We start from the raw sequence: 27702 nt of genomic DNA, 5'->3' as shown, positions 1-27702 counted from the left end.
CCTGCTTGAGTTCCAGTCCTGACTTCCTTTGGTGATGAACAGCAGCATGGAAGTGTAAGCCGAATAAACCCTTTCCTCCCCAACTTGCTTCTAGGTCATGCTGTTTGTGCAGGAATAGAAACCCTGACTAAAACAATACTCTATACAAACATATAAAGTACATAGCGTGGCCTTTGCACACATGCATACAAACCTGAGGGAACAAACATGTGTGGAGGCAGGATGCTCCTGTCAGCTGGTCTCCTCACTCACGACTCACATTAGTTTCATGACAGGGTCTCTCAGTGGACCCAGTGCTGCATGATTCAGCTGGACTCTGTTCAACAATCCCAGGACTCCCCTTACCTCTCCTGGAACCTCGCCTGCCTTGTAGGGAGGTTGCACTGACATCTCACACTTGTGACACAAGCCCTGAGCCAGCTCAGCCAGCAGGCTTAGATAAGTTCTTTCAAGGCAGAAAAAGGAGTCAACTGTTTAACAGTTTTTCTGGCACGACCTCATTGAAACTACCAACTATAAAAAAAACTTTTTAAAAGCAGGTGTGACCAGATTTGGTAGCTCCTTCCAGTAATCCCAACGCTTGGATGCAGAGGCAGGCAGGCCCTGTGAGTTCTAGACCAGACTGAATTCCATCTTGAGTCTAGTCTCATAACAAACATAATAAAAAATACACGGGCAACTTTCCAATAGCAACTTTGTAGGGTTTTTTTTTGGGGGGGGGGGGGGACGGGGAGACTAGGCCAATATGCTAATTTTATTTATTGCTAACTTGATGTAGAGTCAACTAGAAACAAGTAACCTCAATTGAGAAATTTTCTAGTTCAGACTAGTCCATTGGCCTGTCTGTGGGGCATTTTCTTGATTGCTAAATGAAACAGGAGGGCCCAGCCTACTGTGGGTAGCACTATCCCTAGGCAGGTAGAAAGCAAGGGAGAGATCCAGTAAGCAACAGCATCCCCACAAGGTCTCTGCATCAGGATCCTGCTGTGAGCCCCTGCCACTGCCTCCCTCAATTAGGATGTAGCCTGTGAGTTGAAATAGACCCTCTCCTCCCCAAGTTGCTTTTTATCACATGGTGTTTTTATCACAGCAACAGGAAGCAAAGTAGGACAGCCAATATTCTTGCTTCATAATTTTATTCTCATCTAAGTGGTCCTCCTTAAGTTTTAGTCCATTTTTTTGGCATCCCAGGTTCATCACCTTGGGGCCTTAAATGTTCCCTGCTCACTGCTCTCGAAGGTTTTATGTTTAACTTGACCTTCGGGGTCCTATGCACAATTCTCTATGTGGGCTTTGCCCGGCTTCTCCTGCCCTCACCTCTCAGCAGTGTAAGGCGAGTCCTGCCTTGCACATTTGATCCGATCCAGTCACCTTTAGTCTGGCTCCTGCTTTATTCCCTTAACAACTGGGCTGGCCATGCGTCTTTCCTACGTCTAGCAAAAGACTTTGCAATGTATCCCCTTTCAACTTCATGATCCGGTCAATAAACTTGAAGTACAGAAAAAAAGTATGTTCCTGGTTGCTACTGAGTATGACTTCAGGTTGCGACATTGACCACAACACTTTCTATGCCCCTGAGATGCTTTGTGTACTTTGGCTGAGAGAGAGAGAGAGCCGTAACACTGGCCCACATTCCAAACATGTTATGTGGTTACATGGGAGAGTAACACAGCCCACCAAGAGGTTAACCTGAGGCTACCAGGGAGAACTAGAGCCAGCTTAAGACTGAATCTGGGATCATTCCCTTGAAACAAAACCCAGTGCTCTACCACATCTGCACGTTCACTGTAATTCTATATGCTTAGGTTTCGGGGGAATGACTTGTTTTTCAGGGAGTGAGTTTTTGTTCTCAAATCTGAAACCGTTGTTAACCTTTCTCTTTCTGTTTCTCTCTGTAACTCGCTCTCACAACAATCTCCACTGTGAAAGAGGAACAAGGAAGCCACCAACTTCCTCGGCATTTCAGAAAGATAAATGCCTTTATATGAGCTTACAAAAATTTCATCTACCTATGCTGCCATCAAAAAGCACACCAGGTGCTTGAATGTGAATGATCTCACCCTGAAGGTTAAGCCTAGGTGTACACTGAGGAGAAAACAGGCCCTACCTTGCACTGTTATCCAGGCAGAGGTACTCCCTTGGGTCAGATGCACTGGCGTTGGTCGTTTTGACACCTTTGTCCACAAATAAACCAGCCTGAAATACACAATGGGCTAAAGTGAAAATGGATCCGAAGGTACATCCACATGCATAAGGAGCTGGGAAAATACTTCTCAGCTTCTCATTTCACCCAGGCCTGGAAATGGGGGGCTGGGGGGAAACAGTGGCAGGGAAGCAAAGGGGCCATGAAAAGTGTTCCTGGATAGTTTTAGCTTATCCATCTGGCTATTCAACAACCATTTAGTGTACACTTAATGTTTTACATGTTGATTAGCCAAAAAAAAAATTATATACACACACATATATACAGACACACACATATTCATTCCCTGGCAAAATGAGACCGAGATGCAGCTTCCTCGGGGCTGGGAGAGGACTCCAGACTACATGATGCCAAAATTCTCGAGACAGGGAGGAACGGAGAAACGCCATCCGTCATTCAGGAGGAAAATGAAATGACCCAGGTTCCTCCCAAGCAGAGAGGTGATGGCTCAGTGTAACTGATGAGCCACCTGGGGCCAAGAAAAGAAGCTTAGATTGTTTTGATTAGGTCAAACACGGAATGAACTCATTGTTGAATTCACTGAAATAGAAATGGAGAAATCAGGCAAGGATTTCCATTTTGAATGCTTTAATGCATTCATAAAACACTAAGGTGTAACCCTGTAAACAGCCATCTCAACGTGGTAGCTGACCTGGGCTAGGTGAAGATTCAGGAAGCCTTGCATGCAAAGCCACAGGGGCTGGTCAAAGTGCACACACGCATGATGAGGGATCCCAAAGTGCACACATGCATGATGAGGGATCCCGACACAGCATGCTTCTTTTTACGACTCCGAAGGTTCAATTTCCTTTGGTTATAAAATATTCTGCATAATCATTCCCAAATTTAACAAATTAAAACCTAATTATACCCTCAGATTTAATACTCTTACAATTAGTGAGATAAGTGAGTGTGTTGTCAGGGCACATGCCACCAAGAATTAATTAGAGATAGTTTTCACATCACAAATATAATTTTGAAAAATTAAAGATTTTTTTTTCCCTTTGAGATGCTACTTTCTAAATATTAGTCTTAGTCAATTACTCATCTCACAGCAATAATAGCAGGTTTTTCTTGTCTTAGTTCAAGGAATACAGTTTCTTGTAACACTTAGATTCAAATGTTGTATATGCACATTGTGTGTGGGGGGTGGGGGAATGAATCTGTACGCACAAGTACAAAGGTCAGAGCAGAGCACCAGCTATCCTATCACCCTCACCATATTCTTTTGAGATAGTATCGCTCCCTGAACCTGGAACTAGGCTGGTAGCCAGCAAGCACCGGCCATTCCTGACTCTACCTGCACCTGCTCTATAGTTACAGGTGAACACAGTCACAGCGGTGCACACAGCCACAGGTGCACAGCCACAGGCACACAGCCACAGTGGTGCACACAGCCACAGGTGCACAGCCACAGGTGCACACAACCACAGTGGTGCACACAACCACAGGTGCACACAACCACAGTGGTGCACACAGCCACAGGTGCACACAGCCACAAGCACACAGCCACAGGTGCACAGCCACAGGTGCACACAGTCACAGGTGCACACAGTCACAGGTGCACACAGCCACAGGCGCACAGCCACAGTGGTACGCACAGCTGTCTGCTCAGGTGCTCCTGCTTGCACAAGCATCTTGCCGACTAAATCATCACTCTAACTCCAACACTCTGCCCTTTAAAGATCATCCATAGATATGGTAACTGGAGTCTGATTTGAGTCAGATCACAGGTAAGGATTTAATGATCCCTATACAATAAAGAGACTGAAGTGACTTAAGAACAGGAAATGGACCATGGATACTCATCATGATGGAAGGGAGGAGGAGTAGCAAACATCACAGAAACTGGAGGTTCTGAAGGGCCTTTATGTGACCTAAATTAAGTGTAATGTTCTTAAATAGTATTTCAGCACTGAAATAATTGGTGGTAGCAGTAAATGGCCAAAGGACACTCAGCCAGCACTGTGGAGAGAAGCAGGTAAGTGAAGCAGAAAGAAAAGTCCTAAGTCCCAGATATGTGTCCTGTAACAGGCACGATCCTGGAAACTTGACACTGAAGACAGGAAGGAGAGAAAACAGGAAGGAGGGCAGAGAAGGAAGGCAGGCAAGTGGACGGGCGGGCAGCAAGGACAAAAGAGAAGGTGAGGACTGACCATCAAGCCTACGATCATACATGCAAGTGCATACGGTGCCTTGGGATGCTGTGACTATACCAGCCCTTGCCAGATGTTGGCTGAATATCTGAAGAACCGGCCACCAGAACCCTGAGCCAGGTGAAGATCTGCTCATTATAAATTGCTACTCTGTCACTGCTGCACCAAGAGGATGAAGGGATCATGGAAGCGAAATCCACCCTGTGGCAACACGCACTTCAATTCAGAGGCCTACCTTAAAATTTGAATGAACCCTGTTGTTATAAAATATCCCCAGCGGAGTGAGTTCTGGCTTCTCCAGGAGCGGCAGCCCACTGGACTCCCCAGTTGGTTCCTTGTGGAATAAATACCATATTCCAGCATCCTACAAATGAAAAGGAAAGGCCGTTAAAAACATTATTTAAAAAAAGAAAAATTTATGTACAAAAATGGGTTTCATTATGACATTTATATATATACATATATATACATACACACACACACACATATATGTGCCTCGCTCACATTCATTCTATCAGATACCTCTGGCCCACCTCCAAGCTCCTCCTCTTCCTCTTCTCCCCCACAGACAGTTCTCCTCTGGTTGGATATTATATATACAGATACACATTTGTCTTCCCCCCGTTTCCATTCCTTGTCCCACCTTCCTTCCTCCCGTAATAGACTTCCTCTTTCCAACTCCTTGGAGTCCCCTCCTGTAACTTTCATGTTATATATACATATGTTTATATTATATCCAGATTCTGAGTATGAGAGAAAATATGCAACATTGATCTTCCACATACATAAAGCCTCGGTTTTTATGAGGCCTCCATGTGCAACCCCCTCCTAAGCTGCAACAAATGTTTTTCATTGTTGGAGGTTCGGAGCTGAATGCAAAAAGTTGCCCACATTGTATAACCTCCCCCTGAGAGGTTATATCTGGTTGTTTTTTCAAAACAAATAAGATTTTGCCTGCAGGATGGGACAAAAGACATAGTTGGCAAATACCCAAGCTGAACTTTCCCATCATTATGAAGTCTGAAATGTTATGCAGAGGAGAGCCCTGCTTGCCTTCTGTATGGCCAGGACGGCACAGCCCTTAAGCAATGTGGTTTTTCATGTTTACCTCTGAACCTGATCAATAGATGAGTCATGTCTATTAAACAACTGTCTGCTGGCAGACAGAGCTCACTGGCTTCTTTCAAACAACTCCAATGCCCTTCCTGTTCTTGGGCAAGCTTGTGCCAAAGGGAGGCGGGGTGCGGGGGACGCCACATGTATGAATCAGGGTGCTGTCTCTCAGAGTGGACCCTGTCTGTTCCACTGCAGGACTACTGGCCCTAACAGGAACAGAACAGTTTAGAAGTTTCTGATACAAAAAGTGAGACATGAAAACAGAAATAAAAGTTCTTAACTCAGTCTTATTTTTCATTTTGTAACTAATGAATTAATAATTAGCTCTGTGAAGGACAACACACTATAGAACATAGACAAGGCAGCTTTTAAACTTAAATATATAGTATAAAAAGATACATTGGTATGAATTCAGCATATCTTCACTTACCGTATACTCATGTGTAGTAAGACTATTGTAAAGTATCTCACAATGTAGTGGGGGAAAGATCATTAAAGTAAAGCATATGTAGTATCCTGTTAGTTGTTACTAAAGCCCTTTAGGGACACAGAGGAGACATGAAGTGTGAGAGGTATACATACCTACACACCCAAATGACTGTAATGTCAACATTTTTCCATGATCAGAGTTTACGAATGGGTCTTAATAAAACAAACTGTTTTGAAAAAACCATTGGCCACCTCAACATTTTGGATGCAATTCAGACAGCAAAAGGAAACATGAAGAAAGGGCTTGAGAACACATCCCTGCAAGGAGAGGAGGGCAGAGCCAGGCTTCCCAAGATGCCGAGGCCTTGGGGGATGAGGGCGTATAGGCGCACGGCAGCTGCCTGCTGTTAGGCTCCATCCTGTCTAAACAGGTAACGGCAGCTTTATAAAAGGCAGTGTCGAGGTGTGACGAAATGGCTTCGTCGGCTCTGGGAGAACCCCTGCCAAATGCTGGCTTTACTGAAGCCATTTTTCTAGAGAGAAAACTTCAAGAATGACCATGCATGAGACACATTCATTATTCTTGCTCAAGATCGGAGGACTTCTCTGTGGTCCTTGCTTCTGGCAAAGCTAGGAGGAAGTAGTATTCCTAACTTTCCAGTAAGAAACGGTGAGGACAAACCCACACAAGCTCCTTGGATTCTCCACAGAGAGCCAATGAATGGAAATCTAAATGACCCACTGTCCAGTGCCTGCCCAGTCAAACGACAATCTTCAAACGTGGAATCCTTCATGGAAATCGCTGGTGTCGGTTCAGCAGCTACACCGTGATGCCTGTTCCTGGTTTGCTCAAGGCAGGTCGCCTCTTACTTATTTCTCAGAAATGATGTTCCACATTAACAGATCGAATGACCGTGATGTGTATATATGTTACGTACAGTAACTATTTAAGTTACTCATGTTCAGAAACCGGCACTGTAATTTTTCAGCCCAGTTACAATCTAGATGATGTCATTAAAAATTCATTTATATAAATCAGTAATTTTGAACTACACTTAACATTAAGGATAAATTACCCCATGGACAATCTTTACCATTTAAAAATAATATTTGGTTCTCTTGGAAATCATTCTCCTACGTGTGTATGAGCCTATTATTTGTCTGTCTTAAACAAATCACAGCTGAGGTTTCAGCCTGCTTTATCAAGATATCCCTAAATGTAACTAATTCCTGCAAAAAGATGTGTTCCCTGGCCAGAGTGACACAGTATTCTACATGCTGACTGATTTCCATAAAGCCATGGAAAGGTGGAAGTGACGTGCTGCCCACCCACCACTCCATCCCGGGGATGCCATCATCCTGGAGACTGCTCACCTCTGTTCCTGCGTTTGCTGCCTGTCTCTAGATCCATAGCTCCGAACCGGCAAGGATTTAGAAGTAAGGCAAGAATCATCTCAATTACCTCCTGCTCTCAATGAGACAGAACCAGAAAACAGTATCGCGCCTGGGTTTGCGAGCATCTAGGACATCATACCTGGATAAGCCAGAGCCGTCGCAAGTGTGAAGAGAACCAGAAAAGTGTGATTTACCTGTGAGCCTGCAGCTGCGTTATTGATCAGGTGGTTGTTGGGGTGGGCAATCCAGAAAGTTGAAACAGCCCTGCAAGACATTGTTGAGGGTGACTTAAAACATTCTTCACAAAACCCCTGCCCGTTAAAATCTCCCCAGCAAGAACTTTCTGAATAGTCGAAGGCCTTGACCACCACACAACACCCTGTCCACTAATTACTCACATGCAATCTGTGGTAGGCACAGGGACGTAGTTTCCAAACACTCCATCACGCATGACAGTGCACATGGAGCTGTTCCTGTCCGTTGGGAGGAGAGTGCCCGGCTTGGTAAGAAGCCCCAGGTTATGATACAAAATATTTCGCTGTTCAACACCATCTTCCAAAAAGAAGCAATGACCTAGTGTGTCGAAGCCAATGGTGTCTTTGATCTGCAGAAATGTAGGGGCATAAAGTCACTAGACACAAGGCCACTTGGGGTTTCCGTGATAAGTGATCATAAGATAATTTAGGTGATTTTAAAAAGACGAGGCTTCTACAGAAAGAAAAAAGATATCTTTGGTAAGAGAAGGCTACAAAATGGCATGTGGTCAGTCACGAGCATCAAGGAGAGCAAACACTTCAATGAAAACTGTTGCATGTCAATACAAGGTGAGGCTACTTACTAGCAAGCCACTGGTCCCGTGCACAGTGATGCACCTTGAAAAGCTGTGATGAACAGACAGGCCATCTACAGACGTTGGCTGGCTGTACCCTCCTTTAGAATCCACATCTCCACACAGGTGAAAATGCACAGGATACCGTCCCATATGCTGCTGGCCCATATGTTTCAATTCCACATAAGAAAGATGGACTGAAGTAAAATTCTTCTCTATCTGCAAGACAAAATGAATCCTTTTCAGGGCAGGAAAGAAGCAAGGAGTGGGCATATGTAGCATTTAAACAGAAGGTGTCTATGGAAAAAGCATGACGGTTTGGGGGTCAAGTTGGTAAAATGTCTGCTGTCCAATCTCCATCCCTGTGTCCATCCCTGTTTCCATCCCTGTGTAAAGAGATAAGGGAGGGAGGTAAGGGTCTGTGATCCCTGGACTGAGAAGGCAGACACAGGCAGACTCATGGGGCCTGCCTAACCGCTGAGTCCTAGGTCTCAATGAGACCCAGTCTTGAGCATAGGACACATAGGTGGACAACTCCTGAGGGATTGTCTTCTGCCCCTGCACATATGCAACACACACACACACACACACACACAAGTGTACCCGTACCCCCACACAAATATACATACACTCCCACACAATGTACCAATAAAATAATAACATCTCCTCCTTTGTCTTTTACCAGAGCCTCACTTAACAATGAAGTACTTTGGGGGCTAGAGATGTAACTCAGTAGTGCTGTTCGGTTGGCTTGTGTGAGGCCCCCCAGTTGGATTCCCAGCTATGAAAACAGGAAAAATAACAGGAAATAATTCTTTATATAGGTGCTTGTTTCAAAGAGCCATGGAACTAACTTCTAATCAGAAGTAAAAATGAGATCAGGAAAATCACAAACTGGATTTCCCGGAGGGGGAACGATAGGAGAGGACAGGGAACTATGGGGTAGAGTTGGATTCATTTCCTTTCAGTTTCTCCAAGAAAGCCTTGCTGTGCAACCTGGCCTGGCCTGGTAGTCACTATGTAGCTCAGGCTGGCCTCATGGTCGTCCTTACAGGAACCCACCTTCCTCAGCATTGCAAGTCCTGGGACGACAGATATGTGCCACTACACCTGGGCGAGACTCAACAACGTAAACAAGGCTACAGTATTATAAAGTCACTGCTGAACGGAAACTATCAGAATCCAAGGATACACTTTATCCCATAACCACAGGCCATCACCCACAGTGAAAAAGACCAAAATCCTAACTTTAGTAGAAGGTGACTTCTCAATGCACACTACTTCTGAACCACCATCAAGCCAGGATAATTAATAAATCAGATCAGAGGCTGGCTATATTTTGGTCATTCGGAGTCTTCTTTCATCTTTATATCCTCCAGCACAGCTAGATAGCTACTTACTTCTAACTCTTTACCAGTGTTTAGTTTGTGGAAACTCTCTTTAAAAATTCCCCTACAGGGGAAAAAAAAAAATCCCCTATGATACAAAGTTGGAGCGCTCTCAGTACTTCAAACACTGGATTTTTCAATCATATGATTGAAAATAATGCAGGGATGCTGGCTCAGCATTTCTGAAGCTAGCAATTCAGAAGCTAATATGCAAAGGTCACCCAACACAGAAAGGGATCTCAGACAGTCTGCAGACCAGACCCAATAACCGGATACACAGAGTACCGCCCCTACTGCATGGTGAGTGTTTGTTATTCTAAGGAATAAAATTCTGCACACAATAATTTTTACAGGACCAGATTTGGACTGTGCATATTAGTACTGTCCATGCTTTAGTAATATCAAGTTCTTTTTTGTTGTTTTGTTTGTTTTTTTTGTTTGGTTTTTCCAGACAGGGTTTCTCTGTGTAGCCCTGGCTGTCCTGGAACTCACTTTGTAAACCAGGCTGACCTCGAACTCAGAAATCCGCCTGCCTCTGCCTCCTGAGGGCTGGGATTAAAGGTGTGCGCCACCACGCCCAGCCGTAATATCAGGTTCTTAAGAAGCCCAGAGCTCCAGAGGAGTGGCGGGCATGGCTATCAAGCTCATTGTGGTGCTCTGTGCAACTGGGCTCTTCCCGCTACAGTGAGTTAATAATTCTTCACAGAATAATTCATAAGTGAATGAACTACAGTCCAGGCACAACTTACTTCTTATTTATTTGTGTGTGTGTGTGTGTGTGTGTGTGTGTGTGTGTGTGTGTGTGTGTGTATGAAAGACAGGGCCTCACATAGCCCAGCCTAATATAGTAGTCAAAGTTAGCCTAAAACTCTTTGATTCTCCAGGTTCAGCCTCCCAAATTCTTGGATTATAGATATATACCATTACACCTGGCTATCTTTTAGGTTTTTTTTTAACATTTTTTAATATCTTTAAAATGTACGCCTTCTTTTCTATCTCACCCTGCCTAATTCCACTACTCCAAAGTTCCTTAGCACCTTAAATATTTCCAATGAGGTTCCAGAGAAGCCATCAAATTCTTTTACCCACCATGATGTGTCCCCCAAAAGTATCATAATCGAAGAACTGGCAGTGATTTTCTGCATAGCATGAGTCCTCCATTTCTCCTTGGATCACAATGTTGCGGGTGAGAAGTCCAACCTCCGCTCTCATGTCTATCCCGTCTATGATCTCACCGACGTGCAGGTACTGAGGGATCTCTGGTGATTCGGATAAAGGTCAATGTGAGAACAAATAAAGGAAAATAAAGGAAAAACCCATGCAAAAGGGTGTTCTTCCTCATTCAGCAAGCTCCACGCATTACCTAACACCTCTAACACCTCAGGATGACAGCCTCCCAGAAGCAGGGATCTTAAAGACAGTCTATTCCAACTGCCTACCCAAAGCCTGAACCTCCAGCTGCTGCTCTCGTCCCCAGGCAGGGTCAGAGACCTTGCTCCGCCCTCTGCAGCATCCCTCAGTAGTTAGCACTAAAGATCTGGGACCGGTCTCACACTTTCTCTCTACTTCCTGCTGTCATCCTGCAAGCCACCTCAAGGATGCAGGAAGAGCCAGATGCCAGGGGTCTTAGAAACAATCGCATCACTGTTGCAGCTCCTGTTATGGTGTGTCACTTTGGGCTTCCACTCCACACTAAGTAATCAACATCTGCACACCAATCTATGGAAATCCCATCTTTTCCTTCCTACAGACTGTCATTTTGTTGTTTGTGTGCATGTGTGTGTGTGTGTGTGTGTGTGTGTGTGCATGTGTGTGTGTATGTTTATTTTTCAAGACAGGGTTTTCTCTGTGGAGTCCTGGGTGCACTAAAACTCACTCTGTAACCAGACTGACCGTGAACTCACAGAGATCTGCCTGCCTCTGCCTCCCCAGTGCTGGGATTAAAGGTGTGCGCCACCACCACCGGGTTACTACTTACTGTCTTTTAAATATCTACCTCTCCTGGAAGTTTATAAGAAATTTAAAGGAAGTTTGCTTTCTCCCTCTGATGTTTTTCTCTTAAACTCAGGAAGAAGAGAGGGACTTTCCACAGACGGTACTGATGGATGGTATGGTATCATTGTAACTCGGGATTTTCCTCTTATTTTTTTTTTTGTTGGCATGTGCCTAGTATTATCAAAAGAAAACTACAAAACTGAATAATACATAGAGGGAAAGCAAACGCCAATGGTAACCTCGGCATTCCACTTAACTAACGCACAAACATTTCAAGCTTCAAGGTTCTTTACTCAAAACAAGCAAGTACTTTTTGAAGACTGTCGGTAGTTTTTGATTCTTAGCGGCACAGTATAAGTGCGAAGAAGCCAGAAAACACATAATGTGTGCCGAAGCCCACAAGCAAAACCTGTCCCAGGCGGCTTTGGGCAGGACCGATGTAACAGGTATAGGAGTAGAAATGAGAACCTGGCAGAACTCTTTCCCTCATAGCTCCTAGTAAGAATCTCTCTGTGAACTGCTCTCTTGCAAAAACTGTATAATTCACCATTACAGTAGGAGATAAAGCCTAATGAAAATATTCTATATGACTAAAGATTTCTTTTTTTTTTTTTAGCTAAGCAAGTAGGAACTCAAAAAATACTTTCTTTACTTATGAAAGACTAATATTAAAAAATTAGTTGTTAGGCCAGTTTACTATTATCTGACAGTAGAAAAAAATTAGCCAAAACCTAGAATGGATTTTAGGAAACCAGTTTGCCTGGTCCTCGTCTTTATCTGCTACAGCGCAGCAGTGGCACAATGCTGTGTGTAAGGGTAGCATTCTCTGCGCCACCCCTGGAATCTAGCTATTGGCGCCCTCACCACTAAGACAGTAGTATCCACACTGACACGGGGTGATGGGAGAAAAGACGACAGGAAACAGATGCCAAGAAAAGAGTGTTTCCCAAGGACAGTGAGGAGTCCTATACCTTTGACTTTGACCTGAAAACGGCTGCACTCGGGGCAGGGGAGAAGAGTCAGCTCCTCGGCTTGGTACATGGAATAGTCAGTGCTGGCCACCACAATTCGGTCTCCAGCTTCCCAACTGCTGACGTCGTCCAACAGGTGAAGCTTCACTCCATCCGCAATGTCCACCCGGAAACCTGAGAGGGAGATTCCTACACAAACAAACGAGCGGGCATGAACACGAGGGTTTTCTTAAATAAATTATAAATGCACATACCTGATGCACAAAGCAAATGCTAAAATAAATACCACTCAGAAATTCTTTTCCTAACGCCAACCACAAGCTAGTCAGTTGTCTCTGAATGATAAAAATAAGAAAACAGGGATTCTGGCCCCTAAAGAAAGAGAGGCCATTCACGATACAAATCGTAACATCGATGAACTAGTCCTTAGAATTCTGAAGATTCTCAGTGTGGACATCCTTTTCTCAGTTGAAAAACTCAAAAACTGTGCTCTTCCCCATATTCACATGTGCCAGGAACACGTCACACTTGAACAGAAGTAACCAGACACAGAATAGGTTTGAAAGAAATGTCCAGTGGCTTTATTTGGTCCGAGTCATCAGAAGTGACAGGACTTTGGTGCACCGACCATTTCTGTACTAGGAATGAAAGTCCAGTGCCTCATTCCTGTGCCTCTGTGCATGCTTTATTCATTTCCTCTTTGAATTTATAAATAATGGAAATCTATTTTTCAGAGTTCTGGAGACTGGAAGGAGCAAAGGTGGAGGCACCAGCAAAGTCACTACGAGCTGGCCTTCTCGTGCACGCCACCTTCCCTCTTCTCTCTCGGTTCTACACAGTGGAAGGGCAAACATTTGTGCTCTTTACTTGGGATGCGTTTCCACTCTTGTTAACAAATGACCACGTGTTTATAAAATGAGACTGTTGGGGGTAGAACACCACCCTAACACATAACAGTTCCTGGATTTAGTCCCCCGGCACCTCAATCCGAGGTCACAAGAAGTCTTTAGAGACCCTCCACAGCATCCTTGCTGGAAGTAAGTAACCTCCGCTCTGGGCCCGAGCAAAGGCTGGAAGGATTTATACCTTCCTCACCCTTGCAAGGGTTAACAGTGAAGGCAGCAGCATCCTAGCTACCCCTTGTATATTCACTTCCATTTCTCTTCTTCATGGTGCAGGTGACTGGTGTCTGCTGAGTGGATAATTAACCATTTTGATGCTCTGTGACCTGTGAGTGCATGACTGTGATCTGTCTACCTTAGCTCCTTGGGGGATGATGTGTTATAAATTACGGAAAGTTCTGACTGCTGATGGGTGGTAGAGTGGTTTGAAGGCGAATGGCCCCTGTGTGCTCCCACATCTGACTACTTGGTTCCTAGCCTAGTCGGTGGAACTGTTCAGGAAGGATTAGGTGTGGAGACGTGTCACAGACTTTGAGGGTTCAAAAGCCTATGCTATGATCAGTTAACTCTCTCTGCCTTGGGGTTGAATCAAGATGGGAGCTCTTAGCTCCTGCTCCAGCCTGCCTGCCTGCCCGCCCACCGTGATGGCCATGGACTCTATCTAACCCTCTATGCATGCAGCGCCGTCTAACAGGGAGCCCCAGAGTAAGTGCTTCGCTTTTATAAGTTGCCTTGCCACAGCGTTTTGTAACAGTAAAAAAGTGATGACGGCAGGTGGTCTCTCCAAATATCACCTGTGAAAGTCAAGGCGGGTTCGTAATCAGCATGAGAACTGGATCAATAATCCAGCTTCTCTCTGGCTTACACTTTTGGTTTTTTTTTTTTTTTTTTTTTTTTTTTTTTTTTTTTTTGCATTTGAATTAGTGTTGAAACACATACTGTTCCCACAATATTTGTGGCTAAAATAAGTCAGCAACAAAAAAGCTGATGTCAGGAAAATGTGAAGAGAACAGAAGACAGCTTTACAAAAGTAACAGACATGGGAAGCCCTCCTCTTCAAAGATCTGTGTGGAAGAAATCCTTCTCCAGCATCATCCTACTTCCCAAGATGCCACTGACTCAACTGAAGTGAAGAATACATCTACTTGGGTTGGGAAGGTAAACAGACAGAGTAACCCAGGTGGGTGGGTAAAGAACAGGAGTAACATGGATGACTCACAGACTTGGTCAATTGCCAGATAAAACCTAACCTGGCCAAGTCATGGAGTCTGTTACTGGAGACTAGTGTGTCCTGCCTGTGTCTTTTCTGCACAGAATGTACATGTATGCCCATATGCAAACACATCCACACATAAAAGTAAGTTTTATGTATAGTCTCAGTATGTTTCTTGGAGTCATATTTACTACCATAAATAACTCCAGTAATTATAATAGATTTTTGTTTATAACATATTTTGATTGTTTACAGTGAAATTGTAAACCTCCTTCAAAAAAAAAAAAAAAAAAAACCAGAAGCAGGCAATTTAAGAACAAAGGTCATCAAAAATCCTAGACCAAAAAAATCACTACCCTAAATTTGAGGTTTTATAAACATATAATACTCCATAAAAGGGAGCAATGAGAAAATATTCAATTTTTTTCACATTAAATTTTAACACTTTTTTCCCAAGATATGATACTAAATAATTAAATTTTGATTTGAAAGGACACTAGAATTTATTTCTCAAAGTCAGAAAGGCCTTGGGAATGCTTTTGAGTTTAATAATTTCGCAGTTTTTTTCTAGGTTTAGGAGAAATTCCTGCTTACTATGATAATCTCCTGACTCCCCTCACTCAAGTAAGAAAAGAAGGAAGTTCAGTCTCCTGCTTCCGACTGAGAATTCCCACCCCTTCCAGGAAGCAGGGAGCCCAAGGCAGAAGGCAGGAGTTCCCCTCTTCCAGAAACGAGCAGCCAGTGTGAGTGGTCCTCTCTCACACAGGAAAAGCTGACTCAAAGCCCAGCTGTCATCGCCTCCAGCCTGGAAATTTCCTGGAGATGAGACCATTGAACACACTCTGGACCAAACTGCAGCTAGGGCCCGTGCTGAGCACCTGTGCCTGCCAGGACTATGGGAGCCGGAAGCAGGGCTTGGCCAGCTTCTCCATCCATCACAGACATTACTTCCTCTCCTTTGCCTCCCATGCTGCTTAGAAATGACACACGGAACCTTCCTGTCACATCTCAGAGATTCCTTTTCCTTGGGTTTTGTTTTTTGATATTTTACTTATCTTTATTTTGTGTGTATGGGTGTTCTGCCTGCAGGTCTGACTATGTGATGGATGCATGCAATGCCCACACAGGTCAGACAGAGCACCAGATCCTCTGGAACCAGAGTTACAGACAGTTGTACCTTGCCATGTGGGTGCCGGGAACTGAACCAGGGTCCTCTGGAAAAGCACCAGTGCTTTAATCACTGAGCCATCTCTCCAGCCCCTCTCTGATTTGTTTTAAAAGCAGAACATTGTGTCTAATCACAACCATACAAAAGACTTTTTATAATCCAAGTCATGTTTGTGCAACATTAGCCTATCATCAGTGTCTACATACACAGACTATGCTGAAAACCTCACATTTGATACATTGTTGATATTGTGACACATTTGATACATTGTTGATACCTGCGACACATTTGATACATTGTTGATACCTGTGACACATTTGATACATTGTTGATACTTGTGACACATTTGATACATTGTTGATATTGTGACACATTTGATACATTGTTGATACCTGTGACACATTTGATACATTGTTGATATTGTGACACATTTGATACATTGTTGATACATGTGACACATTTGATACATTGTTGATACGTGTGACACATTTGCTACATTGTTGATAGGTGTGACATTCCCTATGTAGCGTTTCTCTTCTTATCCTCAATTTTCAGATGAGAAGACTGAGGTTTAAGAAGTGAATCCAAGCCTATGATCAAAGAGGAAGTAAAAGATCCAGGATGGCATCCCAGGCATTCTGTTAACAACAATCCAAATTAACAAACAATTGCTTTGCTACACTGAATTGCAGATGCAGGAAAGCCCTTAATTTTGCTCAGATCACATTAATGTGGGTATCAAACTTGCTTGGAAAAGACAGGTGCTGAACAAACACAAATAGGAAAGAGCAGATCCACAACTCATAGGGGGGCAGAGGGGGAAGCCCTGGCAACAAATAGGTAAATTAAGAAATCCCAGAGTCAGACACTCCCTAAATATCCAATGCTAAGCACTAGTCAAATAAATCAGAGCAGCCAGGGCTACACAATGAGTTACAGGCAAGCCTGGGCTACAGAGTGAGGGTCTACTTAAAGAAAAACAAATATTTGTTAGGATTGCATTACAATAAAAGCTTATACTGAAGAAAATGTAAAGACTCAGGGGCTAGAAAGACAGCTTAGAAGGAAAAAGGCACTCGCCATCAAAGCTGATAACCTGAGTTTGATCCCTGGGTCCCACATGGTAGGAAAACTAACTCTTCTGCACAAACAGGGGCACAATGCTAAATGAAAGAGAGAGAAACAGAGAGAGAGAGAGAGAGAGAGAGAGAGAGAGAGATTAAAGAATTAAGATACCTGTTTTAGGAGCTTGAGAGATGGCTCAGCAGTTAAAAGCACTTGTTGATTTATAGAAAACCTGGGCTCAGTTTTCAGCGCCCTCATGGAGGCTCACAACCACCTGTAACTCCAGTCCCAGCGGATCTGATGCCCTCTCTGGCCTTCTCAAGCACTAGGCACACATGGGGTATGTATATACACATCAGCATTCGCACACATACACACACAATAGAAACAAGTCGCTTTGTTTCTAAAAATAACTGGCTTAGGAAACCGGGTCAAAAAATAGAAAGGTCAAATTTTAAAATCCTATAATATTGTAAGATGAAACGAAATCTCTGAATAATATGGCTAAAATTAAGTTTTATTTTATATTGTTTTTGTATTTCCCATTTGTCCATAAGAAACAGCTAGGTAGATTATTGGGACATGGCTGCATGATGATATGGGTCACGACGAAGTAACAAGGTGGGGGATTATTTTCCCTCTGCATGTGGCCGAAGGCAGCATTTGCTGTCAAGCCTCCCGTGAGAGTCTAAGCATATCATCATGCTAAGCCACTGCACACCATGCACATCAGCTCTGCTGGTCAATGCCAAAAAAGAAACCGTTTCTATTACTTGTGTAAATTACTTTTCTATTGCTGTAATAAAATACCCTAAGGAAGGGTTTTTTTTTCCCCCCATCATAGGTTGAGGGTACAGTCTATCATGGTGGGGAACGCAAGGCAGCAGGAGCTTGGGGCAGCTGGCCACACTGTGCCCACAAGCAGAAAGGAGAGAGGGATGAATCCTGGCCTCAGTTTACCTTTTCCCTTCTATTCTGGACAGGGAAGGTGCCGCCCACAGTGGGTAGGTCTTCTCTTCCCACCTCAGTTAACCTTGTGAGTTAATCCCTCACCCTCCCGAAGGCCCCGAAGACAGGTGACTGTAGAACTCATCAAGCTGATAACCAAGACTGCCCAGCATCCTACTTAATTAAACGTTATGACTCAGGGTTGAGCACACAGTCCAAGTATCACTGTCTCAACTAAAATAGATCAGTAGCTAGTCTAGACTTCTTGAGTCTACAAGACTTAAGTTTAGTAGGGAAATCAGTTTCAACTTCAACTAAGCTGACAAATTCACCGAGACAGACAGACTGACGTTTGGGCAGAGTGAAACCACACAGCCACCTGTCACAGTACTTCCACGTGTCTCACAGGGTTTAAATGACCTTTGCCTACCTTGACTCCATTCACTGTAGGCTGTCACAGAGAACTTCTGACCATCCAGGGTGTAGAATTCTCCTTGAGCCAGGGCCTTCCCGCCAGTGCTATGGTTTTCATAGTTTCTCACAGACTCGTTGCAGGAAGAACTCCCACCATCGATGACACCAACTAAGGCCCAAGCTTGCCTATAAGGAAGAAACAGCAAGCACAGCTGATCATTTGTCATAGAAATGACCCAAACCCCAGATGCGGATACGGTGGGAGGCTGGTGTTGAACATCTGTATTTCATCTTCCACTTTTCCCATGAGGCTGCACTCCTAGGCTTTTGCTAAAGTAGCTGATAGCACAGAAGCAAATGCACCTGGCTTTCAGAAACTTGATTTTCCAGCTTTCTCATAGGCGAGACAGTGAGGACTATGGTTTCCATTAGTCATGGACTTCCTGGACACACACACACACACACACACACACACACACACACACACACACACACGAGCATATGCCAATCTAGTTATAAATCCTTGTGCCTCTTACAATGGCTGTCATGTGTTCTCTTGTAGGATCTGGCATAGGGTCTGGTGATTACTGTTGTTGTGGTTGAGAGGGGATCTTGGGCAACCCAGGCTAGCCCTGAACGCATTATGTCGTTGAGAGTATGACCTTACATTCCTGACCCTCTTGCCTCTGGAGCCACGCCGCTGGAACTGTCATCACACCTAGCTTCTCCATTTGTTTGGTTGCTTTCATTATATTAATTACTAGGGATAGAACTCACAGCCTGAAAGCTAGAAGAACTCATTCTATACCTGAATGTGCAGGGAGATAACTCAACACTGAGCTGAACGGTGGCTCTCAAGCCTTAGCATCAGAAAGACTGGAGGGAAGAACTGTTAAACCCGACCTCTTCCCCACTCCCTTGCCACCACAGCTTGGGAATCAGAGGATCAAACTTCTGCATGTCTAGCACATTCTCCAGTGATGCTAAATGATGCTACTAGCCATACTATGAGAACCCTTAAGGTATAGGGGGAGGGCTCGGTCAGTGGAGATTTGGACAATTATAAAGTCCTGAGGACAGATTCCCAGCATAAAGGCACAGTCCAGCGGTACACAACTGTGATGCTGGTGTCGAGCGGCAGACAATGGGCAGATCACTAGAGCTTACTGGCTAGCTAGCCTAGGCAAATCTATGAGCTCCAGGTTCAATGGAAGATGCTGTCCCAAAAAAAGACGAGATGGAGAACAATTGAGGGAGACAGTAAAGGTTTTCTAAGGGCCTACACACACGTACACACATACACACACACAAACACACAAGCGCACACACACATACATACACACACAAACACACACATACACATAAACACACACACACATACTACATAGACACACACACCTTTAATTTAGAAATCACTATTTGCAGTAGTAATTACCATGCTTCTGACTGGGGTTCCACCCTTTGAAAACCCAATCTAAGACCATAGACATTAGCAGTTTTTAATGTCTGTGTATTTGGCAAGGTTGGAAAAAATCACTCACTTACAAGTTTCTAAACATCCTTAAAGCCACAGAATTACAATCCAACAGATTTTCAATTTTACAAACAATTACCTGCAGAAAGCAATGTGTTTTAAAATATCATCTGACTTCCACAATAACAAATACCCAATGGACTTGTCCAAGCTTGTGTCCAAAGTTAGTCAAAGAAAAAAACATAGCAACAAAAGCCAGGAAATTTGCCTTAAGCCTCTTGGTTCAAAACATGAAAAGAAAAATGTGAACTTCCTACACTGGGGGGTGGAAAAATACTAAACATAATCTCTGCCAGACAGATGGCTTGATCCTCAGAGATAGAAGTTCACTAAAGCAAGCCTCCATACAGCCTTCCAAGCCTCGCAGCTGCCCCTGTGAGGATTAGAGGCTGAGAACCAGTCAGGGCTGTTTATATCCCTTGATGCAGCAGAAAGGATCAAACAAAGAGTGCCTCAACCATTATCTCCCAGTAGAGAGGAGAGGAAGATGGTCAGAGGCCCCTTTACTGACCACAGCTGCCTCAGCAACTATGAAACAATGTCCTGTTCTATAAACATGTCAAGAACACTCCCACTTCCAGCCTCCACTTGCAAGAAACTTCAATGCACCCAAACAGTCCTCAAAGGGGTGACTGTGTATGAGCACTGGAGATAATGTGAGGGGCCAGTGAACACGCCTCTAACGTCTCCATTAACTGGGTGGCGATATTTCGAAGAGAATTTAGAAACCAAGGAGATGCTCACAATGTCCCCACAAAGGCCCACGCATTGAAGGCTTGCATCCTAGCCTATGGTGTTACTGAACAGCACTAGAACCGGTAAGAGTTGGTAAGGAGAGATGGGTTGGGGCAGCCAGTTAAGGGCTGAGAGGTTAGTAGCACTGGCTGCTCTTCCTGAGGACAAGTTTTCAGTCCCTTGCACCTAAGTGAGGTGGCTCAGTACCTAGCTCCATGGGATCTGACACCCTCTTCTGGCCTCTGTGGGCACCCTCACTCACTCGTGGTATCCTGTGTGTATCTTTGCTACCGATACAGCACAGTCCTCAAGTCCCTGTAGGCCTCTTGTCTCGGGGATGCCTGCCTCTTATTTCCCCATGTTGGTTTTTGGCTGTTGCTTTCTCTTCTTGTATTTTCACATAAAAAAAAAAATGGCAATCCAAGGTCATAATATACTTCTTTTCTTCACTAACATTATCTTCAGGAATGTCTACATATAATATTGTGCCCCAAAGGAAAATCTTAGTGTGTCATTTCAGTGTGCAGTAAAGTCCTGTTCTGTTATGACAGACATTTCTCAATGATCCTGGGAATATGCGCCAGAATTACAATGTTAGGTTTCTATTTTCTTCTTCCTTTCTTCTGCTTTATTTTGTTTGTTTTAATTAAATGGTGAGGCAGGAACGTCCCTCAGCCTGCAGACAGCATTAGGAAATCAAGGTTGATTAGCAGAGAAACTAGAAGCAGAAGTGACTTCTGTAAGAACAATTAGCTTAGCTCTCCAACTTTTGGCTGCCTCTCCTGTGCCAGAATTCAACAGACCTGAGCTAATAAAGCAAGTGGAATCAAACTACCATGTAAAGGATTCCAGTGGAATTAGCACGCTAGAGATTCCAAAAGGAAACAGGAAACCCATGCAAGCCTACCCCTCAGGGCTTTCATGACAGGCTTTCCATGGCACACTGCCCTAACCTTTCAGCTCCTCAGCGGGCTCCATTAGCCTAGCCTTCAGTAATGTTCTAGTTCATTATGCTCAGAAGATAATGGTGAGAGGAAGGATCTTCAGACGCAAGTTATCTTCACTCTGCCCATTCTTTTGCAGAACGGCATCTCTGTGCTTTCTTTCCCCTAGCTTTAGAGACAATTCACAACGGGCTTCATCAACCCAAGCCAAGATGTTCTGTGTACATCTAGTAGTGAGACCCATGGTTCAGACAAGAGGCTATCTGATGCACCAATGTAAAAGACCTTTAGTGGGATGGTCATGAAGCTGGCTAAAACAGCATCGGCTGCCTGTGGTTCTTGGCTCACCTTCTCTGCAGTCACAGGATACAGGCTCTAACACAGAGCTGGGAGGGGAAGAACAAGGTCTACCTACCTGTAGCCCAGACCTTGGATCAGTTTACTCCCCAACCGATCCTGGATCATCTGGATTGTTCCCTGTAACAGGCTCTTGACTGCTGAGTCTCCAACAGCTATAGCCACAATCCGGCCGGGCTCCTGAGCTCTCAAAAACTCCTGCAGCCTCCTGCTCTCATTGTGGTACTCGTGGGTATCGAACTTCTCATTTTCTAAAACTCTGGCTGTGTCTTGATCAATGACCCTCACATTAAGGCCCCGGGAAAAGTCTTTCTCGAAGGCATAAGACCCAAAGGGCAAGCCTGAGGAATGCAGAGTCCTCGCCAGCATCGTCCATGATGTCCTCTGTGCCCCGTGTAACTCCAGTGTCCCGCCAGCCTCCACACCAATAAACTTCTTGCCAAATATTGGCATACTTTCACGTTCATCTGACTTGCCATACAAGGTAATTGTCGCTTTGGATCTATAGCGGCATTTTTCTGCTCCAATATGAAGCGCCCCACCATCCTGGATCAGGATGTATCGAGTCCTCAAAGTTATATTCTTGGATCCATCATTATCATCCCCAAACACAAGCAGTCCTGCAAGGAACAACAACTACTTAAACCTTTGGAACTGTGTTCTAGCTAGCAGATGTGGGTCCCTGGGGATGGTCCATGGTTCCAATCCCAGCTGCTTCCTGGCTGCCCCCATGATGTGCCCAGCTGCAAGCCCCTCAGAGGAAGACACACCAGTCTCCATGCTTCCTCTGCCATTGTGGACTGTTCCCTCTGGAACTGTGATCAAAGCTGCTCTGTAAAGCACTTAATCCCAGCAATGAGAAAAGAATAGACATCCCTTTCTTTGTCTTATGCTTTTCTTAAGCATACTACAGATACTCTATCTGGGGAACAGCAATGTTCCCCACATTACAGAGCATCCATGTGGCACCCACAGACAGGGACTGCTACCTACCTCCATCCTGAATGACTATAGAGTCCACTGTTGCATCTGAGGTCAGGCGGAACAAATCCCCCTCCTTGATAACAATGTGCTTCGCAGAATCTTGTCCTGGATCCCAGTTCCTGAGACGAGGGTTTTGATCTGGACAATTCTCTACAAAACAGCACAACCCAGATATAGAACACAACCCAGATATAGAACACAAGCCAATGAACGAAGTGCAAGAAAACCAGGAGACCGGCCACGCCCAGGAATCCCTGTCCCAGAACACAGATCTGCATGGAAGGCGCAGAGCCAGGGACTTCCTGCACCGGGAATGGCGCCCCTTCCCAAACACAAGAGGTATCAATTTTTTACTTCAACATATCTTTAAAATAAACATACTGAATATATTTAATATTTATATTAACTATTAATTATATCAGACATTAGATATTTTAAATATTAAAATATTTTTTAAATATTCTAAAATTGAAAATAAATATTAGCAAAAAAATTAAATCACCAGCACCTGGTTCAGGTCAAACTTCACAAGATAAAAATGAAGTTCCCCTGACTACCCACTTTGGAAATAAACAACAGTAATTATCAGTTTCTCTTGAAACCACACTATAAAGAAGTTTTTGAAGAGAAAATAATAAGCTGGCAATGTAACTCATTGGTATAGTACTAGCTTTGTCATGCCTGAGGTCCTGGGTTTGATTCCCATCCCTACCCCCTCTGTCTCTCATCTCTGTCTGTCTGTCTGTCTCTCTGTCTGTCTTTCTTTCTCCCTTTGTCTCTGTCTCTCTCTATTTGTCTCTGTCTCTGTCTGTCTCTTTCTTTCTTTCTCTTCTCTCTCTCTCTCTCTGTCTCTCTCTCTCTGTCTGTCTCTCTCTCTCTCTCTCAACACTTTGACTAATAGAAACAGAAATTGTAGAAATTTCTAACATGAGTGTTATATATTCACAAGTTCCTTCCTAAATGCACTGAATCAGAAAGGAGGCAGCAACAGCACCTCTTTCACCACATGCACACTTTCCCAACACAACTGCAGAATGCGAGCGGCCCAAGCCATGACTTCCCGTCTTGCAGAGGTGAGGAAACAAAGGGTAGAAGCCACCACGAACGTCACTTAGCAAGCCAAGTGTCATGGAAGTGCCACATGAAGAAATGAGGTCCGCTACTTATAATCTTCCTTTAACCGAATTGCAACTTGCCTCTCAAATAGAAGAGAATAAAATGACAGCTGTTTGTGTAGGAAATACTTATAGGGGAAAGAACAATCCCAGCCTCACTTTTGATCTACTAATAACTCAAATTTGTCGAAGGTCATTTCTACACTCTGTAAAAGATACTATGAATTTTTGTAAAGTATAGAAGGGACGGGGGACAAGGGGAGGTCAGGGGGATGGACGGGACATATTCCTTCAAGGCTATAAATTAGCTTGGGGGAAAAAGCCATCATGTATGGAATAATTAAATGATAAATTATGTGGCCCTTAATTTAGGTGCAAGTATCCTTGGACAAAGGAAGAGAAAGCTGGAGTTCCTGAGGCAGCGTCCCAGACTCAGAGCCCAAAGGATGACAATATGTAAATCAAAGAAGCATGAAGAGGAGATAAGAATACAAGAAATGTTGGGGCTGGAGACAGAACAATGAGCAATGCTTAAGAGTAATAAGAGCTCTTACAAAGGACCTGAGTGTGGTTCCCACCCCCACTTCTAGCTCTCAAGTGCCTGTAAGGACAGTTCCCCAAGGGATCCAATATCCTCTACTGGTCTCTGTGATCAACCCACACAGGTGACATGCACTCACACAGATACACGAACACACATATTCATAAAAATAATAAAAATACCTATTTTGAAAAGAATAGAAGAAACATATGTATCTCCCCTATCCTGGTCCAATTGTTACTCACATCGCCTATGTTTAAATTAGGCTCCTGTATTTAAATTAAGGGATGAGTGACATATGCTTAGGCCAATGAGAAGACATACTGCGTTTAGGCGCCTGTGTGAAAGGAGAACACTGGTAAAGTAGAAGAGCATTCTAAACGTGCATTCTGAACCTGTTCCCCCAATGTTGTCACCTTCCTGTTTCTAAGCACCTTATATTATCACTAATGTTATCACTCTGAAGTGGGAGCAACTAGAATTACATAAGTATCACTAAGGCCTTGGTATCTGTTTAATGGGATTGTTCTTCTCATACCAGATTCATAAAGAGTCTTTAACTCTTCACAGTATTCGGTGATCATTATTATACTAAAGGCAGTATCCTCGGGGCTGATGGTGCGCCTCACTGGCAGAATCTTGCTTACCATAAAGCCCAGGATTGCTCACTGGGACTACCAAAAAATAAAACAACTTTTCTTCCAGCTCCCAGTTCTTTCATAAACCTACAGCAGGAATTCTCCATGACGTTAGATAATGTGTGTCCCACCATGTCACAAGCTACTGAGAAGGAATTCCAGTCTGTGGAGACACAAAGTCCACTCTAATGGTTATGTGTATTCTCTTAATTGCTTGAAATCAACTCCTAGAGAGCATACTTCATTAGAACCATCATTCCTAAATATAAATATAATTTTGTATTGGAAGGAATTCCAATAAAATATAGTTATATGAGAAACTGTATGATGAGCAGAAAATGTATGATGTTGATTTAAAAAAAAAAAATCAACTCAGCCAACCCCATCTTCCAGGCTAGCCCAACGGTGGAGTAAGCACATTTATAACAGCAAAAACCACATGAGGCTGACCATAAAACCTTTCAGCACACGAGAGGCTTCCAGCAATCATTTGCCCTTGGATGGCCAACAAGTGAAACTGAAGAACACCAACTCAAGGAACCATCTCTGCAGCCCAGTGGTTCAGATGGACTAAGAAAATTCCAAGGAAAGCCACAGACTTCAGTTCTGATTTCCCATTAGCCTGGCCTCCCTCTCCTGAAGATTATTTGGAAAATGTGAATCAGAACTTGGTTATTATGTTTGGAACTGGGAGTAGAAATTCAGCCCTCCATGTAAGGGGAATCAAATAAATTCATGGTGTGGCCAACTGGCTCAGTCAACAAAGAAGTGGGAAGGCTCATCTCTCTTACTCCTGTGTATACTCTTAGAAATGTCAGTAACTACTTCCTCCGGGACCTTAAAATTTACAAAATCCTTAAAGGTCCCTGAAAACCAAAATAAAATAATACTTGAAAGTTTTATAAAAGGCCAAAGGGGCCTCAGTTGCTTCACTGTTGTATCCAGTTACGGAGGTGTCTACTCAGAAATCTGTCATAGACTTTGTGAAAAAAAGACAAAAGACAAAGAGGTGCTCAACTCTCTTGTAATAGTGGACCAGACAGTACACTACCTCATAGCCCCAGGGACTCTGAGTTTTAGAATGTTCCATAAGCACTTCTATGAAGCCACTGTTGGCTGAAAACATATTGAATATGACAGGCAACAAGTTTCTCCAAAATACATGCGCACACACACACACACATATTTATTTACTCTCTTCCTCCCTCCTCCCTTCTTCCCTCCATCTCTGTCTCTCTCTCTATCTCTCTCTCTGTGTATGTGTGCATATGTGTATTGTGTGTGTGTGTTTGAGGAGTGGAGAGTGAGGGACCCATGTGTGTGGAGACAAGCCAGCAACCCAGAGTCAGTCAGCCCCCAGTCAGACTCAGGAGTCCTCCTGGTGCCACCTGTCCAGCCCTGGGATTACAAAGCATACGCCACCACACCCAGTTTTGGTTTTGTCTTCTTTTTAAAGATCTTTTCTTTAAATTTTTACTCAGATCTATTTGTAAATGCATGGCAGGTGTGTCCAAGGGAAGCAGAAGAGGGTGTTGGAGCCCCTAGAGTTCCTGGTGGCTGTGATGTACCCCACACAGGTTGTGGGAACTAAACTCGGATCCTCACCCACTGAATTATCTCCTCAGCGTTGATCATTAAGTTTCTGGCCTGGTGTCTTGATAAGCAAATATCATTTAAGGAATTAAAGGTCCCTCTGTGGTCTTCAGCTATGAACAGAATGGTTAGACTGGACAAATGTATCAACTCACACACCTGGGGGCAGGTTTAAGGATACATTCCATAGCTCAAAAGTATTAACAACTTTCTTTTGTACTGTTTATCACGCCTGTTTCAAAGCACTAAACAAGATCTTTAGTCACATCCATTTTATGACTATATGGATAACTAAATAAAGTTTTTGTGATCTAAGACTCCCAGCTCCCACCAAGTACCATCCTGCACTCCCATGGGGATTTGTAAAGAACATTTACAGAGATGACCCAAGAACAACTTGAGCCCTGAGACACAGTGGAGGGGGGAAAATAACAGAAAGAAAGACAAGCCTTCTCATTTACAATTTCCCACAGACTCCTCAAACAACTGCTGTCATTCGTAAGAAGTCACACCTCATCCTACCTTTGCATTAAGTAGCTACAGCCAGTCTCGGCAACCAAGGCCTTTTTCTTTAACGTGTGCTACGTTCTCCCCTCAGCTCTTCTTTTGGACTATGCTTTCTCTACATATGTGCGCACAGCACACATACTCCATTCCCATTCCCATGCAGGAGCACATACCATCTGGAGCATATTTTGAGGATATTCCCAAAATGACTGCAAGCGCCACAAAGAACGAGAAGCTGGTTATGGCGAAGCAGATGAAGGTGTTCTTGTGTCTCTTCCGCTTTCGGTTCTCGCTCGGAGTCCGCTGCTCCTCGGGGGAGAAAGCAAAGGTCGCTGGGGCGTCTTGGCTCCTGGAGGTCAGTTTGGCTGAGGCGTGGTTCTTTGGAGGAGGAGCAGGACGTAAGGGAACCACCTTCCCGGGAACATAACCAGGTGAGCGGTGGCCGTTTCCGTTTTGAGGTTGCAGGAAAGCAGGGGAGTGGCCCCTGGAACCAGCGGCATACATGATACCCTGTCGCTGTGAAAAGGGAAAGAAGGTTTGAACGTGTACAATGGAATAATAG

The 27702-nt window shown here is 44.0% G+C and overlaps 1 protein-coding gene across 5 annotated transcripts in view; it reads right to left on the bottom strand.

The window, feature by feature from the left end:
- Cemip2 (cell migration inducing hyaluronidase 2) overlaps window positions 1-27702 on the bottom strand; it is a 77335-nt gene that overhangs the window by 34462 nt on the left and 15171 nt on the right. For all 5 annotated transcript variants that reach the window (XM_029472483.1, XM_029472484.1, XM_021151644.2 and 2 more), the window contains exons 2-12: window positions 27314-27656; window positions 22756-22896; window positions 21821-22382; window positions 18209-18378; window positions 12483-12671; window positions 10606-10775; window positions 8138-8347; window positions 7698-7903; window positions 7494-7563; window positions 4595-4723; window positions 2108-2196 (exon numbers count right to left, since the gene is read on the bottom strand). In XM_029472483.1, coding sequence (XP_029328343.1) covers window positions 2108-2196; window positions 4595-4723; window positions 7494-7563; window positions 7698-7903; window positions 8138-8347; window positions 10606-10775; window positions 12483-12671; window positions 18209-18378; window positions 21821-22382; window positions 22756-22896; window positions 27314-27644 — 2267 coding nt within the window. In that variant the 5' untranslated portion in view covers window positions 27645-27656. The remainder of the gene's footprint in view (window positions 1-2107; window positions 2197-4594; window positions 4724-7493; window positions 7564-7697; window positions 7904-8137; window positions 8348-10605; window positions 10776-12482; window positions 12672-18208; window positions 18379-21820; window positions 22383-22755; window positions 22897-27313; window positions 27657-27702) is intronic.

Source organism: Mus caroli, chromosome 19 (genome assembly GCF_900094665.2).
Source record: "Mus caroli chromosome 19, CAROLI_EIJ_v1.1, whole genome shotgun sequence".
Taxonomy (NCBI): domain Eukaryota; kingdom Metazoa; phylum Chordata; class Mammalia; order Rodentia; family Muridae; genus Mus; species Mus caroli.
The sequence above is the reverse complement of the archived record's forward strand: the minus strand, read 5'-3'. Positions and strand labels throughout refer to the sequence as shown.